The following is an 18,517-nucleotide window of genomic DNA, read 5'->3' as shown; positions in this document are numbered from 1 at the left end:
ACCTCCTGATTAAGCAGCCTTTGGAAGCAAAGACCCAGGGAAGAATCCTGGCTGCACTCCTGCAACCGGATTCTGGCTCAGACTTTTTCAAATCTGTGTTCTGGTAAGAAGACACATTGATCTGGCACCCTGCATGTGCCACACGTTTGTAAATCGCAATAAATCTTGCTGGGCACGCCTGGGGGTGGAGCCTCATCTGGAGCGCCCAACACCTCCTGCAGCACTGTTTAAGTAGCAATCCTTTAGGGGTTGGACCCTGAAGTGTTTGTGCCTCTGGGACCCTTTACCACAGGGCCTCCAAATTTTTATTTTTCCTAGTGCCTTTATTCTGAGCTCTCTCTTTTCACAACCTGCCCCTGTTCTGTTTATTGATGTTTGTGAACTAATTTTAGCAACTCATCAGGAACTGCACTCAGGGTAATTGTACACTCCTGAAACCTGGCAGACACAAGGCGTGGAATTTGCCGGAAAGAGCTGCCTGGGTCACTATTTCCAGCCTCCTTCGATGGAAACACAGGCTCAAAGAACTACTTTTCAATTGGAGGGGTCTTCAAGGTCTACCATGGGCCAAGGAATCCAGAAAGATCCACATTAATAAGAATGTAAAAGCTGTGAAACTACGATTTTTCTACCAGTGGGGTTACAGGTCCCTGAAAATGATTTATTAGTGGTTGGAGAATGCTCCAGGAGCTCTTATCATAGACAGGCAAGCAGGAAGGCAGGAAGCCAAAGGAAGAAGGGCTCCTGTTGCTGCATTTTCGGCGATGCCCTTGATTATAGATACCATTGTCCTGCATCTTCCCTCCTCCTCCCTAGCCTACTTCCCCAGTCTCTAATTGCATCCTTTAATGATCTGACCAATTAGAGCCTGCAGTTTAACTTCTAGGAGAACGGATGAGAAATTAGAGGCTGGCATGCGAAGTTCTCTCTGGATGCACTTCTCCCAAGGTTACACACCTCTATTAAGCCAGTTGGCTTTTTGAAAAGCAGCATAATGGGTGAGGCTAATAAAATAAGCTCAGGGACCCTGCAGTTTTCCCTGGAGAATACACCAAAGGATAAAATGTGAAAAGCAGGGTAGATCTATGAAACCAGGGCTTAGGATTTTTTCTCACCCCTAAAAGCTCAGTTGCCAGCCACATTTCTTAGTTAATGTGAAATGCAATAATTGCTTTGTCAGGGGTTGGGAGAAGCAGAGAGCTTACTTTCATCCTCCTGCCTTTGTCCAAGCTGGAAACCACAGTAGCCTGGATGGTTGCCATGGATGTGTGGGAGAAGGCACTTTGCTCCCAGATGAGATTCTGACCCTGTTGAGGGAGCCCCGGGAGATGCTGGGAGCTAGGCAGAGCAGCAGGGCTTCAAGAGAAAGTGGCTTGTAAGAATACTGATGCTCTCCAGAGATTGGTGAGGGAAAGAGGGAGAAAGAACATCCTTGTTTCTTTTGTGCAGCAGAATGTGAATGTGAATCTTTCATTTTCTTGAAAGATTCCCAAACATTGTTCCATCCACCCAAGGCCACTCCAGCTCTCTGAACAACTTGTGTACTTTCATCTTATATTTTCCCCAGCAATTCCCTCAATTTTTTTTGCCTGCTGGTTGGATCCCACTCATCCTGGTTTGATCTAATCTCTTGGGGACCTGTTATGTGCCAGGGAGCAGGGAAGCCAAAGTGCAAGAGGCACAGTCTCAGCTCCTGAAGCCATCTGAGTCTTAATTGCCACTCAGCGGTGGGAATTGTGACATGAACCCTGTAGGCAAAGGGTCTGAGACAAGGATTACCTTGTCTCAGTTTTGAATATGGTGGTATGCACCCATGAAGGAGAGGTAGAACATTTCAGGCAGAGGGAATGCCTGGACAGAGTCACAGAAGACTCTGAATACTGCCCCAGGTGGGTGCACTGAGATAGAACAGGCCAGGGGACAGGGACTATACCAGCAGAGCCTGTCTGCCATGCTGTGGAACTTGGATTTGATCTTATTTGCAAGAGCAGCAAGAAAATGACATTGTCTTCTATAGATTTCCAAGTTGGCCCTGTCTTGACAATAATTTGCACCTTTCACTGAGCTGGATAAATTGTATTGCTGTTCTTTTAATTCCACATGGGGGCATAAGGAACTTAATCTGAGATCACCTAACCAACTAGTAGCAAAGTTGTAAAATAACTTGGTCATCTGATTCAAGCTAACTACTATCCAAACTGTTATGCCCCCTCCTAAATCAAGGCTGACCATATTGCTTTCAGAAGGTTATAGGTCCTATCAGGGTGTCTCACACATGGAAGATATTCAACATGCATTATGGATGTATTTGTACTATAGATATATGATTACATATAAAGAAATGTACCCGGAGGTTTAAGGAGAAAGCTATTTCACAACACTTTTCTTCCTTTATTCTCTGCTTGCTTTTCTGATGAGTTTTGATGCTGGCTTTTCTCCGTTTTCTCTTTAATATCTTTATAACTTTCTCTTCCAGTCCAATTCTGCCTTTAAGCTATGGTATAGTGATAATGTTCTTTTTGTCATTTTACTGTGTTATATCTCCCCTTTCAATGCCAGAATGAAAGATCCTTAAATTTTTAAAGGAAACCTAGAGATTCCTTGAATTCTTCTCTGATGAGCCAAGGGGCATTCTAGCCTCTGCTTGAACACTACCCACTACTGAGAACTCAATGCACTTAGGAGACTCTGATTCTGATTTTAGATATTTCCAGTGTCTGGAGAAGAGTTTCATTTCTGAGCTGAAATCTGCTTCCTGAGTTCCCATTCCTCATGCCTGCCTCATTCTTCAAAGGCTCTTCGCATAGGGATTGACTCTGTCCTGCTCTAGGCCTTGGGACCGGAGAGTGAACCAGCTTTATTCTTTGCCCTCCATCCCTCAGCTCATTTTCCTTGGGACACACTGACTTCTTACCCTTACTTCCTGACAAACCACAAAGACCATCTGTGAAGCATTTTGTGGGTTGGTTTAATCTGGCGTTGAAGACGATCAATGGGGAGAATCTTCCCCTCATGTCTCACTGCGCACCCAAAGTTGTGTTAATTGGCACTTGGGCACCGTCTGTCATGTCTTGTTGCTTAATTAAATTCACATTTGTTTTGAGTGTTCCTTTTACTCTGCTATTTTTTATGCATGAGAGGATAAAAACAAATGAGGAAAACATTTTATAGTTAAATTAGTTTGAGGGAAACAGTCTTGAATCATAACTCTTTATTGGTCTGGTAGCCTTTTATTCTGATGCCTTTTTTTCCCCATAAGCCAGTTGCTTATTGTTCCCTCCTCTTTTCTTCTTCACAAGTGTCTAACCTTTGACTTAGATGTTAATTTCTACTTGAATTAGAAGTATAAAAATACCAATAACACTTTATATGCCAATCTTTATTGATATATAATCTATATTCATATCTTTCTAAGATCCTTTTATGCCTACTAGCTCAATACTATCCAGAACCTGGTTCACATGACCTTTCTTTTTTTCTTTTTTTATTGCATCTGATACCACTTGACATTCATTTTCCTCTGACTGTGAGTGAGTGAGATTTTGAGCATAGGTCAATTTTATTTCTGATGTGAATTATATTGAATAACAAAGTGTTCATTTTTTAAGCAGGAATTTATCATTGTATTATCAACAAGCCATGTTGTCTGGAAATGGAAAGAAAATTTCACCAACTTTTTTTTGATAGATTGACATCAGGTATGGAGAAATTCATGTGAGTACAAATTAGAAACTCAAAAACCCATTTGTAAAAGGTTTATGTGGTCAGATGGAGGGCGAAAATTCTTTTCACCTAAGGACAAGACTTAGGATTAAAACAAAACTATAAAGTTAGGCATTAGATATTATAAAGTCCATTAGTCAATTAATAAATACTTACTTGCATTAACAGCTATGCCATAAGCCACCAGTTTGTGGAATTTGAGGTTTTTGTCTAATTGTCTCCTCCACGGTCCTCTGAAGCACTAGAGTAACAAAAATAATAAATAAGCAAGTAGATGTCTAATTTCGACAAAATCACAGGGGTAACAATGTCATGAAGTTAAGAGAGTAGGACCCAAGCTCTGCCTTTTCATTGCTTTTAAGTGGGGCTACAGAACACAAAAAAGTTAGTGGTAGTTAGTCAAGCAGCAAAACAAATGGTTATTACTTGCTTTGCTGAAATTTCAGCTGAATAAAAATGAATAAATTAGTAGTGCTCTTGCTATAACTCAAAACTCTTGAATAAACCTTCCTAAATCCATGCCTCATTCAGATTCTTTACTTAAAAAATGAATGTGACAGTCATCACCCTCAGCCATGCAGTTTAAGTAGTCTGCAATTTATTCGTTATTACACAAAGAAAGGTACTAAATACATCTATATCTAATTTTCATTAAATCATGATGATTCCATAATAAATTATTTCTGCTTATAAACATTATTGAAGTTCTTATTTTTGTATGTTCTTCTGTTTGACAGGAAACACAGGTAAGTACTCAGCACAGTGAAATTATTATGATTAGGAAAAGTCCCATTATGGCTGGTTGGTGTTAAAGTCAACATATTGGAGTCTAGGTCCTAGAAGTGTGACTGTGGTAAGAGCTTGGATGTTTCCTGAGTGACATTTGTCTCAACTGTTTGTCTTCCTTCAATCAGAAATAGTAATGGTTCAAACTGTTAACAATGCTTACATCTCCATGGGGGAAAAGGTTGAGCAATGAGTCTAATGTCATATGAGAAGTCAACAACAAACACCAAAGTCAAATTTGATGCAATGATTTTGCATTTAATCAATTTAAACAGAATTACTGATTGTTTCATAGTAAAATACATCTTTGTTTACAATAAGCACATGCATGTCATAACAACTAGACTAATTTCAAATATTTTGGTACTTACAATACTTGTTCTTCTCACAAATGAAATAAGGTTTCGACTGATAGGTAGGAGAACTAGCATGCAGTTAAAATTCAGGCATACTGCAGATGCTCGTGCCCATGCCAGGGTCGACTGTCCATAGGCAAAGATACAAAAAGGAGACACAGTGAAATAAGGAAGCCAGGAAAAATAGAATGCATTTCTTTTTCTGAACCAAACATGCATTGCACCAACTCTACTTACACCCAGAATAACTCGTGTGTAAACGAATGACTCTTCTTCTTCATACCAATAGTATGTGTCGATAAACAGATATAAATTCATGCCCAGCCATGAGAGCTAGAGTAGAATGAAAAAGAGACCCCATAAATATTATTTCAACCTTTTCCTCTACTCAAAAATCACTTTGGGTTCTTCTTTTACAATGAAATAGAACTCTTCTTACTATTAATCAGAATTATTCCATACAGTAATTTCTCACAGATTAGTTTTTTTAGTGGTGATTACAGATGGTAAGAAGTTATTAACTTTATAAAAAAGATTTTACACACATATGGATCAGCTTCAAGTAATTTAATGAAAAGCACAAAACTGTCTTAGTCAACATTCCTTGACAAGGATGACAAGGAGGAAATCTTTAAAGCACTCTAGAAAAATTCTAATTTCATAGACTAATTCAAAGACTTCATTTGATTTAGAGAAAGACTCATACATTATGCAAACACAAACTACTTGACTTTAAAAATAATTAAAGATGAACTCAGTTGGAACACAACTTTGCACAATTCTGTAAGGGTAAATTAAACTTACCTATTGAATGTTTGCTAACAAATTTTGCCCTTTTAACTAAAGTAACATTTCAAGATTTTAATGTTATTATACAAGTTGTCCTAAAAATTAGGGTCTGTTCAGTAAATGTATCTAAAACTGAATAACAAAAATGATACTTACTACCACGATGATGGATACAGTCTCAGTCAAAATCCAGCACACCATCATGAAACTTTCCTCATTTGCTAAGAGCAAATTATTTCTTTCTGTCACCTGAGCCTGGATGTCATGTGCTTTGTAAGGAGTTCCCTACTAAATTATTTTGTCTTTTTGTCTTAGGAAGGACCTACTGGGAGCCGCTCTCTAGGAATTTCTAATTAAGGACGTCTTGCCAAAGGCACGTCACCAATCTGACATGCTTCATGACCTGGGTAAATACAAGGCAACTCTCTCTCTAATGATTCCTTTCTTCAAAGATTTCATAAGAAAAGAAAGCTTGCTGTATTAAATTGTCTTCGTGTACTTTACTCCCCATTTATTTTCTACATGATTGCAGTCAAGACAATAATGTCTGTGTGCAAATTTGAGAAATAACCTAACTTCTTCTGAAGGCTACGTGCAGCAAAGTGCTTTTACTCCAGCTTCCTCTATTTTGCTTATTTTTGCTTCTTTCCCCCTCTTTCCAAAAAGCTCTATAGAAAACATAGAGTGAAGACTAAATAAATATGAATTAAAATGACCTTTTGGAACACAGTGTAAAAATTTCTAAAAAAGTCACAGATAGGAAAATTCTTGTAAATCTAAAATTGTGAGGTGAAAAAATAAAGCTTTTTCATGAGGGGGCATTGATGAAATAAACCCATTTTCTCCCTTATTCCCACTTGTTGCACTCAGGAGACAAGTAAGATGTCCTCTGATACTTTGGCCATCTTAGGGGTGACTGCATCTGAACCTGGTCATTCCCTGAGTTTTGAGTAAGTCATAGTTATTAAATATGACTAGTCTTGTAGGCAGAGATACTATAATTTTCTGGCTAGTTTTGCCCTAACTATTTCATTTAAAATTTTTTCATATTGAAAATGAAAACATGAGATTTGAGTCATTTGGATAAATGCCTAAGTCTGTGTCTTTACGGGGTGGGGGTGGATAGGTCCATTCACTTGCCCTAAAAGAAGTTTAGAAAATTAAAAACCAGGGAAGAGTAATAATTGTGAACCTTTATTGATTCATTTTTGTCTTGGTACTTGTCAAGAACTTTTCAAGTCTATAAATTGTATATAGACTCTAATAAGTAGTCATCATAAGCCCCATTACACAAATGTGGAAACAAGCTCAAATGAAGTCACTTGCTGAAGGAGAAGTTGGGACGTGAATTCAGCTCTCCCTGACCTTAGCATCCTTATTTAAAACATTATCCTTTACTGTTTTACTTAGGAAATATTAGCATATGGGATTTTGGATAGCTATAAAAGGCATTCCTAAGTTGGGCATTTTTAAGCTGTAGGAATTCATTTAATTTATTAATTATTAATAAGAATTTTATTTTTTATGATAAGTACACTATTTCTACATAAGGCTAATGAATAGTTGAAGAATGAATGAATAGGTTATCCTATTATATGAATCATGTAACTTTGATTTTATAAATTTTGTGATGGTTTGATATTGGAGCATGCTATGGCTTAAATGTGTCCCTCAAACTTGTTGGAAACTTGATCCTCAATGAGGTGGTGTTGGAAGGTGGGGCCTAATGAAAGGTGATTATGTCATGATCTATGAATTAATCAATGTCATTATCAAGAGAGTGCGTTGCTTAGAAAAAGAAAAATTCTGTTCCTTTTTGTTCTCTCTCTCAACCTCTCTTTGCCGCTGCAACCTGGACTGATGAGGAAGAAGGCCAGATGTTAACCCCTTGATCTTGGACTTGCCAGCCTCTAAAAATGTGACTAGGTAAATTTTTGTCCTTTACAAATTGCCCAGTCTCAGGGATTCTATTGCAGTAGCACAAAATGGACTAAGATAGGACTTTACAGACTTGGGGAGGGACCTCGCAAGTTAGAATGGTCAGCCAATTGCTAGTGATTGGTTAGGGTTGGCTAATTGCTAGTGACTGCAAACTTGTTGGGAACACTTCTTTAAAACTCAAGCCAATCAATCCAGTGTTCATTCACTCAGCGACTTCCTTTGTCAAACTCTCATGCATCAAATCAACTTTTCCTCTGTACTAAATCACTCCAGGACCAGTGATGACACCACTGATTGGTTTATAATATTGGAATCAGACCTCATAAGACACAAGATATCATGTTTAATCAAAGTGCAATTCAATCCAACCTTCATAGAAGTACTCAGTTTTTATCAATAAGACATTAGCTCTATTATTTGTTAATTTACCTTACGAAATTTTGGGAATGCATATTACATCATATCCATCAGCTTTTACTTCATTGAAGGATCACAATTTAAATCAAGACTGAATCATTTAATCATTTCAAAGAACATTCAAACCATAGCAGGCCCCAAGATATCAAAGCATCACAAAATTTATAAAATACAAAATATATGATTACTACAATAGAATAACTTATCCATTTTCTCTTCTTCTTCTTTTCTTTTTTTTGTTTGCTTTTTTCCCCTGGTAGTAGGATTTGAACTCAAGGCCTCATACTTGCCAGGCAGGCACTCTACCAGTTGAGCCACTCTGCCAGTTCTTTTTCTTGTGTGTGTGTGTTGAGTATTTTCAAGATAGGGTTTTGCAAACTATTTGCCTGAGCTGGCTTTGAACTTCAATCCTCTTGACCTCTGCCTCCTGAGTACCTAGGATTGTAGGTGTAAGCTACTGGCACCTGGCTTATTGATTTTTCAATTATTCATGGCCATTGTACAGATTACAGTTTAGACCAAGACTGAATCATTTCCAAAGAAGTCAAGCAAAGTTAATGGAGTTGTATTTAGGGAGGGCATAAAGTGTACAGAACCTACTGAAATGATGTAAGTGTTTAGAATTTGATCTATTTTTATCTAATTGTTTTCATTGCTAATAGGTAGTACCCATCTTATTTCACAGAATTGTCTCAGAACAAAAGAGGTGAAATTTGATATGTTTGTTTCCAAGGTAGCTAATGTCTTTCTAATTAAATGATTATACTCATTGGCGCTTCCAGCCCACCACAAAAGAAGATGTGGAGGGTTTTTTTCCTCTTGTAAAGCTCACCAATAGCAATCTTTCTGCAAAGGAAAAAGTAGAGGGAAGAGAACAAGTATGTTTACACTGGCAGATTAATTGTTTGTATTCGTGAATGCAGGCTCTATACTAACTTTCATCTGCAATTGGGGGCTGACCTTTCTCCATTACATTTTCAGTTGTTTTTAGTCTCTCAGTTGACCAGTTGACCCAACAAAGAAACACTTTGATCCTCAAGGGCCAGACTGCTCACATAGTAGCTTTTGCTTCTGCATACTAAAATCCAGCTTCCCTGCAGATACAGCAGAATTCCTAGAATGCACAAACAGTATTGCCAAGTTGTCCTCTTCTAAGCATTCAGTATGTTCTTGCCTTTTCCTGAAAGCATATGCAAACATCTAAGCATCAAGGTGAAAACATGAAAAAAAATAAGGAAATGCAAACACATATAACCCCAAGTCCTTACACGACTATTTTAAGGAAGATTTATTAGGATAATTATGCAATTGTACTGCATAAATCATATATTGAATAAATTTCATTTTAAATGAAAGACAGAATGAAAGAAAAAAGTTGAAGTGCATACAGGAAAATACATCTGATTTTAAAATAAAATTTAATGAAATATGTCACCAATATCCTCACTTTTGCTGCATTAAGTATATGATATTTTTATTTCCGGAAACATTATGTTTAAATGGCTTCTATCACAGACTTAGTTTACACTACTCAGTTCCAACTTTGTCCCTTTCCCTGTGACATGATTCTCTCATTTATTCCACTGCCACAATTGCAAATGAATGTTGCTGAGGCTGCTGCCTGCTTCCCACAGTCATGGCCCTGGTGGAGAGGTGAGGGGTGGCTTCCATTATGATCTGGCTCGGGTGGCCATAGGTACAGGCATGAAAATGAAGGAAGCATTGAAAGGTGAGGGACATCTTGAGTGGTAAAGATTGCACCCTTGAAGTCCCCTGAAGAACTCCCCAATGCTCTGGTCTGCTGAGCCCAGAACTGTCCTGTGGTAGCTTCCCACTCTCTAGCCTTCATCTTCTTTGTCACTCACATACATTTGCAACACACTGCTTCTTTCTTATAACAAGTCATCGAAACTCTTCCAGAACTCATTTGCTGACTTTCCTGAGATCCCAGCTCTGAGTGACCAATTCACCATTCCTTACAAAGTTTTAACTTTTTGACTTCCAAATCCAGTGAAAGTCAGGATTATCTTGCTCTTTAACTGTTATATATTGTGTGTAGCACACATTAGAGGTTAGTTAGTGCTAAATAATAAATACAGAACCATATCCATTCTTCCACTTCTCAGCACATAAGACAGTTCTGTACAGATCCCTACACAGAGACACTGGCAGGAATCGTCAAGCAGCCAGTGGCTTTCATTAAAGTTTAAAAGTGAAAGAGAAGTTTCCTTTGTAGGTAGTGAATCATTTAACTTCTGAGTTCAGGAAAATTTAAAGTTGAAGAAGGCTAGTCTAGAAATCCCTTCTTTGCATATCCAAGCTGTTCATCTCTCAAAAGTCAAAGTGGATGCCAGAATTCCATAGATTTCATTTTTCAAGATGAACATTCATATTTGAACATATTTCAAGCCAGATGGTTTACAGTTCATGTATTTGTTGGCGTTTTCCTGCCATAACAACTAAATATTGAAGACACATATTTGTGATGAGGAGAGCACTTCCAACCATCCTTTCCGGCTGCTCTTGCATGCTGTGTGCTCACTCATCCCCCAGGCCCCCTCCTCTGTGGGTTGCAGGGAAGACTGCAGAGTCAAGCGATGAATTACATCCATTTGATTTAATAGATGGGGGCAGGTGAAATAACATAAAAACAACCCTCCTGCAAATAAATATTTCTTGTAACAGTCATGAATTTTCTGGTGGCAAATAAGAAAGCAAATGAACATCTATTGAAATACTCTGTTTTCACCATCCATTTAGACAAGCTGGAAAGTTTACTTTTAGTCATTTTAGTACTTCAGGAGTGAGTTTGCCAAACTGTGGGACTGTTTGATCAGAGTTCAGAAATGAATAGGAAACTCAAACAAAGGTTTAGTATTTTTTTTTAAGTGAAGCTATCAGATATGAAAATGTCAACTGGGGAAAGCATTGCATATTTGTACTGATGGATGACAATGTCACTCAACAGGGTCACTGGTATCTCTCAGGATGAAATTATTTGTTGTTTATTTGTCATCTTATGTACAATTTATCCTTATCCTACCCAACTATCAATATCTGTGTTATTAATATTTTAAAGTCATTTTGTTGACAATGGCCATTAGGAAGTTGAATCAAAACAATACAAACTGTAGTGCATTGGGAAAAAAATCCCACAGCTATCATTAGAACCAACATCTAATGGCATAAGACATGTATATACAAAAAGGCTCAAAGTATTTTTTTTAGTTGGTTTGCAGAAACTTGCATTTTTAAAAAAAAAATTGTCTTGAGTCAAAATTCTCAAGAACTGAGGAAAACCTTAGGGCTCATGCAGTGCATTTTATCATTGTACAAAAGAAAAATCAGAGACCAGAGGAGTTAAGGGACAAGGTTAAGTTCATACTGCTGGCTAGTGGAGAAATTAAACTGGAGCTGGGTGTTCAATTCCACTGGCGATTTTGTTTTGTTCTATCACTTACTACTCCTTTTTTTGTCATGTCTTTGCAGTCTGAAGTGGACAGAGATGAGACAATGAGCAAAAATCATCGCCTGAGTGCTCACTCAGGAGACTGGTCTTAGGTGAGGAACATGGGAAGAGCTAATGGGGAGGATGTTACCATTCTCCAAAGCTTGGAGAATTGGTATTTCTGCAGAGCTTTTAGGTGCCAGGCATTTCATAAGCTCTGAAATCTAACCCCGGCAGACCTAAGATCCAGTGAGTAAGATCATAGCAGTTACAAGCCTATCACACTGACCCCAGTCCTGAGTCTGCCTGCCTGGCCATGTCACTTTTAAGACAGATGAACAGATGCCTGATGACAACTAGCGATGACAACTTCCCTTATCTGCATGAATGCTCCTGTTTTGATTGGCATCCAGAGCTAGAGGCGTTTTATGGTGGTCTGGATGATTAACTTGAACCAATAAAGAAAAAATGTATTCAGAATGACTGGAGCCGTTAAGCAGTGTTTCAGTCCCCTGGAAAGAGAGGATCAGTCATCAGATACTATTCTGCCCTCCGTCACTGACAGCATAGCTCTTCAGAGAGTGTAGATTTAATGTCAAATGCTGAAAAGGTGTACTTAAACTGTGAATTTTCCCAAGGGAAGAGTATGATTTCATAGAACAATTGACCTAAAGAAATCCCTTGGTCCTGGTAGATAATTTAAAACTAAAATTTATTCTTCCTACTTCCATCTTTTTAACAATTCTTTTGGCCAAGAGGAGAAAATACAGTAATTGCTCACAACCTAGTTAGAGTGCTATTTAGAAGACAGATCTTCCACAAGGGCAAGGAACTCCTGTAAGTATGCTGAAAATCAGGTGTATTGGTCGAGAGATGCTTTGAATGTCCTGTTTTATTCCTACCTCCCTCTCCATATGGTCTCCACACTCCAGGCAGTTTCAGTGTCACTGGAATCTGCAGATGCTACAAAATCTCCAGCCTCTAACTGTAACTCTTCCATTTTTCAGTTCAAAGTCCTTTCCAGAAGGTGAGGCTTGTGGATTCTACAGATAGACCATCATGGCTTCATATCACTTCATTAACTGACACTGATTATGATTACGTTTGGAACCCATAGGGCAGACTAGAAAGTTAGGTAGGAATTGATGCTGTGGTCTCAAATCTGAATTCTGCCTGGCGGCAGGTTAGAAGCTCAGACAGTTTCAACACTGCAGTTTTGAGAAGTCCTTCTACTTAGAAGACCTCAGTGTTTGCTCAGAAGCCCTTGAACTGCTTTGGTGAGACTCAGCACATTATGGACACTAATCTGCTTTGTTCGAAGCCTCCAGATTTAAATACCAATCATCTCTAAAACCTACCTTTACAGCATTGCTGGTTGGCCAAGAAACTGGCACCATGTTGAGTCAAGTTGACATGTATTAATGATACCATGCCTTATAAACTTAGCCCCCTTCAAGAATCAGTTCAAATATGGCCTCTTCTATAAGATTTCTACCTCTGAAATAATTTTAGCCTAGTGTGGGAGGTGCTGGAAGGTGTGGTAGCTCAAAGAACAGCAGTACCATCAGGGGGCAGCAGATGGGATAAGCAGGAACCTTAAACAATGATTTGTAATATAATCTGGAAGAAAGAGATGTGAAGGGTTTTCTAGGCAGAGAAAACCATGGGGTATGAGGGAACTGCAAGCATTTAAACAGAGGTCAAAGGTGATGACAGGACAGGTGAGAGAAGTCTCTGGAGAGATAGAGAGGACTAGACCATCGAGGACCTTTTGTCAGTTTCCTAGGGCTATTATAACAAATTACCACAAAGATGGCAGCTTCAAACAACAGATTTTACTTTCTCACAGATCCGGAGGTCAGAAGTCCTATTGGCAGGGCTTGTTCCCTCTGTAGGTTTTGAGGGAGAATCTATTCCATGCCTCTCTGGAAGCTTGTTGGAAATTCTTGGTGTGTACCTTGGTATATGAGCTTTCTGTTGCTATGACAGAGTACCTGAGATAATTAACTTACAATGAGGAAAGGTTTGTTTTGGCTTAGGTTTTCAGAGGCTTCAGTCCATGGTCATTTGGCTTTGATGCTTTGGGTCTATGGCATATCATGGTGGAAGCACATGTTGGAGGAAGTTGGAGAAAGAGAGAATGAATGAGGTTGGGGTCCTTACATCTTCTACAAGGGCATACCCCAAATGGCCTGACTTCTTTCCAGTAGGCTTCATCTCATAAAGGTTCCACCACCCTCTCAATAGCACCACACACAGGCTGGTGACCAAGCCTTTAGTATATAGGCCTTTGGGGATATTTAAGATCCAAACCATAACACTTGGCATGGAACTGAATAATTCCAATCCCTGCCTTTGTCTTCACATGGGCTTCTTCCCTCTTGGTGACTCTGTGCCTTCTTTCTATCTTTTGGGGCCACTCATCATCATAATGAAGCCTGCCCTAGTCCAGAATGACCTCACCTTGAGATACTTTCACCATATTTGCAAAGACCCTAATTCCAAACAGAGTCACTTTCCCAGTAGACATACATTTGGGGTCACAATTCAGCCCAGCAAAATCTTGTAGGGAAACATAAATTTGGGTCTGAGCTGGCATCTAGGGACTTCAGATGCAGATCCCAGCAGCCAGGCCAATCAGTTCAAGGGATCAGGGCAACAGATCAACAGACTTTATTGATGACCCCAATCTGCAGGCATAGCCTCTGTTTAGCCCCAGAAGCCAAGATTACTCTCTCTATTAGTTTTTGAAGTAAAGTCAGATTTCCTAGAATTTTGTATGAAATCTTACTTTTAAACTTGGAAAAAAATTTAAATATAAGATTACTACCACAATGTGAGCTCAAGCAGCATATCTTCTGGCTGGAAATGACTCATAAGCTCCCAGTTTGGGACTCTGTGAGGAATGGTAAACCCTCTTAGAGCATGAAACACAGAGGAGCTGGTCCTAGACTGCCACAGCAGAGGATGGTCTTGGGGTCAAAGTGGAGGATGGATTGAAGGGAGTGAACCTGGAAGCTGGAAGACAAAATAGGAGGTCATTGTGTTGACTAGAAGAAGACATCTGAACACTAACTCCAAAAGTGGCGGTCCCTAACACATTACTGAGCCCCCTGTGAACACTTACTGAATAAAGCATGAATTAAGAAACATTTAGAAAATCTACAATTTGAAATAATAAAATTTATGGAGGTTGAAATTTTTCCTATGGAACTATTTCAGATATCAAAGAGCTCTCCTTTTCTCTTTCAAGAACTTGATCTATGAACTATTATCTGCTTTCATTTTTCAAATGAAAAGTATAACCATATACATAACTAATTAAATTAATATAGCTTATTATGACAAAATAATTTCTTTTAACTTTGTGGACAGTACCACGTTTTATATTAAGCTGCTAATACTTATAACCATATGATTTCAAAACCAGCCAAGCTTGAAAAATTATTGTCTCTGATACTCCCAATCATCAAAGCAACCTCAATTATAATATTATATTAACCAAGCTAAAAAATAGAATTACAATTTCTAACCTTTCTGAACCGTAATTAGTCATCTAACTGTGTATCCAAATTTATTTGATATATTTTCATAATTAATTAATTATGATTTATTTAAAAGTGTTCCATCTATAAAACTTTACTCTCCTTAGCCTACAAATCAAATTGCCATGGTATAAATGTAGTTTTTAAAAATGTCTTCCTTAAATGATGTTAAGATATATATTTAAAACACAGGGAAAAAAGTGTTGAAAAGATGTGATTCTTTCTCTTTTTAAAATTTTAGACTTTTAAGAAGAGATGAGGGCTAAGTTTCAGAAACCTGGTAACTTAAATGCAAAAGTACGTGCAAAGACTAGAAGTCTTCTTCAGAACAAATGAGCAAATAATGAACCAATAAGACACTACTATTAAAAAGTGCTTGAAAACTTTCAAACTTGTGGGATAAATACTTTAAAAGGTGCATTTATGCATCAGTTAAATTCATATTCTCTGAAAATCAATGAAGCATTCCCATTGGGTCACTGAAAGCTAAACGATCATGCTCAGGCCCAAAATACAACAAAACAGAGATTAAATGTTTAAAAGTCCCTTGAAATGAGTACCAGAAATTAAACTGGATGAACTCAAGTGGTTTATAAAAACTATATGAACTCAAGCTTCCAGGTGAAAGTGAGGTCAATTACTCAGATGTTTACCAAACTATCTGGATGAGGAAAGTTTCCAGACTTCATTTTTTTGGACTGTGTGAACCTATCTGTGGAAATTTACTTTTTGAGGTTTCTGGTTATGATTGTGGCCATAATGTATTCAAGAAGCTTCTTTTATGTGTCAAAACACATAGAAATGCCAGCTAGGGTATTTCAGATATTAAGAAATATATAACTAGGCTCATGAAAAAAATAAAAAGTTCCAGGTACCCAAATGAAGAAGGAGTATAAAATAGTTGTGGTGAGAGGGGCTCCCAGGATGGAAATCATCCATCTTACAGGCTACATAAGATACTAGGCTGTCAAATGAGGGTACTAGGTTCCCTGCTTGTGTTAGTCTGTTTTCCATTGCCAATAACACAATACGCCAGACTGTGTTAGTTTTGATGAAACCAGGTTTATGTGGGATCACAGTTCTGGAGGTCCAAGTTTGAGTGGTTGATATGGTGATGATGGCCTTCTTGCTGGCGAAGTCCTGAGGAGATTCAGGGCATTACATGGCGAGAGTCAGGGAGCATATGTGTGTATATGTACAGCTTTTCTGGACTCTGTCTCCCAATAGCCACCAGGATGCAATCACAGGAGCTCCACCATACTGGCCTTATTTGATCCTGATTGTCTTCCAAAGGCTCCTCCTCTAAACACCATAGTGGGGTCAGCTTCCACCTTCTTAACATTTCACAATAGGGATTAAGTGTCAACATAAGGAGCCTTGGAGGGCACTTTGAAACCATAACCAAATTAGCGCTGAGTAATGGAAGAAACTGAGAAATCCTTGCCCTACTTCATAAAAGGGATAGAAAAATCTTTGCCTGTAAACCTGGAAACAATGCTCCATTCTCTTTTGGGACAAGAAATGGAATCAGCTTGAAATTTGGAACTCTAAATTTGTACTGAAAATTGATGGAACATGGGGCCACAAGTTAATGTAACAATGGTTTGCCAATAGTGAACTTATGGCACAAGTGTGGGTAAATGTGCCATAGAAAGTAAGACTCTACTATTCAGTTTCCCTAAGGGAAACTATGTTAAGATGATCTTAACATAGAAATTTTAACAAGGTTCAGCACAAAGCAAGACCGTCCATAGACAGTGAGTTGAGTACCCCTAACTGATTAGGAAAACTGAGTAATAACTACACAAAGAGGAATAATTCAAAGGTATTTTTACAAAAGTCATTTACTACATTTTGAGATGTATTTTTTGTAGAAAAAGAATTAAAAGATATTTTAGTAGCAGTGTTATTCTGAGTGCTGTGTGTATGGATGGATAAGACAAATGGATTTTTGTGTTGGTGTCACTGAGAGCCAAGGTTTTCAGAGCGGGAAAACAGGATGCAGATGTGAGACCAATGAGGCTAGGCAGAGCCCTGTAATTATGGACTTGAATTATAATCATTAGTAAAAATCCATGAGATAGTTTATAGCAATGTTTACTGAAAAAGTCTAGAGAAAAAAGAACAGCCAAGTGTCAAGAGGAAATGAGAATCCCTTGGCTCAGGTTGTAATACTGTTTTTTTTTTCTTTTTTTATTGTTGTGCTGGGTGGAGATACATTGTAGCATTTATAGAAAGTCTTATAATATATCAACTATATTTTACTTGAATGTACCCCCTCTACTATTCTTCTCCTTCATACCTTCCTCCCCACCATGCCTGGGATAGTTTCAACAGAGATCATTTTTTTCATTTACACACATCTGTACACAGTATTTGCACCATATTCACCCTCCTTCACCATTTCCCCACCTCCTCCCCCTCTACTGCTACCAATCCTCCCTCCTCCAGGCAGGACCTGTTCTATCTTCCTGTTCTCTGATTTTTGTATAACAAAAGAAGAAGATGATGACATTTTTGGTTGTTTAAGATAGTTACACAGGGAGTTTCCTTATGGCACTTCCATGTGTACATGTATAATAGCCCGACTTGGTTCATCACTTCAAGTTTTCTCCTTTGTACCTTAGACCCCTTCTTATGGCGGTTTCAACCATAAGAAATTCTATATTCATTCTTGGATAGAGAGTACATCATCTATATTCACCATCTTAACTTTCAGGTTGTCATTTCTAAGTGCTGTTTATTAAAACAAAAACAAAACCATGACTCTATGGAGAAGTGACTGAGTTTAGGTCTGGGGCAGGAACTTCAGAGGAGCCTGGAATCGAGGAAGCTCTTAAAGACTCCAAATCACATTTCAAGGAGACTTGGGGCCAAACTAGAAAAGTTCTCACTGGCCAGTGGGGACAATTTAAGGATCAATAGGATGAAAGTGTGTTAGATGTGTTCAAGTGCATGAATTCGTTAAGATACTAAAAATTAAAACACTTCAGTTTTTATATTTGGAAGCTATTGTGGCATCAACTCATGATTTTGGATATGATAAATAAAAGAAAGAATCAAGCAGTTAACTTTGCATTCCTTTCTGTTTGATGCCTTGTGTAATCATATTATTGATGAAGAGAAATTTTCTTTTCAGGAGTACTGTATTCAAACGTCAGATTGCAAAAAGTCTACCAAAAATTAAAATCGATCACTTTGGAAGCCCTAATTTCAACCCCAAATTGAGTAGATCTCATAATTTATAACCACTGGCTTCAAACATCAGAAAAAAGAAATTTGACCAGACATTATATGCATTTTCATGACACATATTAGGCAGAAATTTTGCCAAAGTATTGAAGGTTCATTTGACCAGCTTTTCATATTTGACAAATTTACAGAAAAATGATACCAAGATACATTTAACAAATTCCAGACTAATTAGGGATGCTGTATAGGACAACCCATTCAGTTTCATGAAAACAAACCACAACTAAAAAGTTGGAGAAAAACGATAGATGAATAGAGGC

General features: G+C 38.1%; 1 protein-coding gene across 1 annotated transcript in view; it reads right to left on the bottom strand.

Annotated features, from left to right (window-relative positions):
* Positions 1-5,858, bottom strand: part of Nox3 (NADPH oxidase 3) — a 51,329-nt gene extending 45,471 nt beyond the window's left edge. The window contains exons 1-4 of the mRNA XM_020185055.2: positions 5,811-5,858; positions 5,103-5,198; positions 4,881-4,991; positions 3,880-3,964 (exon numbers count right to left, since the gene is read on the bottom strand). Coding sequence (XP_020040644.2) covers positions 3,880-3,964; positions 4,881-4,991; positions 5,103-5,198; positions 5,811-5,858 — 340 coding nt within the window. The remainder of the gene's footprint in view (positions 1-3,879; positions 3,965-4,880; positions 4,992-5,102; positions 5,199-5,810) is intronic.
* Between the last annotated feature and the right edge of the window lie 12,659 nt (positions 5,859-18,517).

Source organism: Castor canadensis, chromosome 1, assembly GCF_047511655.1.
Source record: "Castor canadensis chromosome 1, mCasCan1.hap1v2, whole genome shotgun sequence".
Classification (NCBI taxonomy): domain Eukaryota; kingdom Metazoa; phylum Chordata; class Mammalia; order Rodentia; family Castoridae; genus Castor; species Castor canadensis.
The sequence above is the reverse complement of the archived record's forward strand: the minus strand, read 5'-3'. Positions and strand labels throughout refer to the sequence as shown.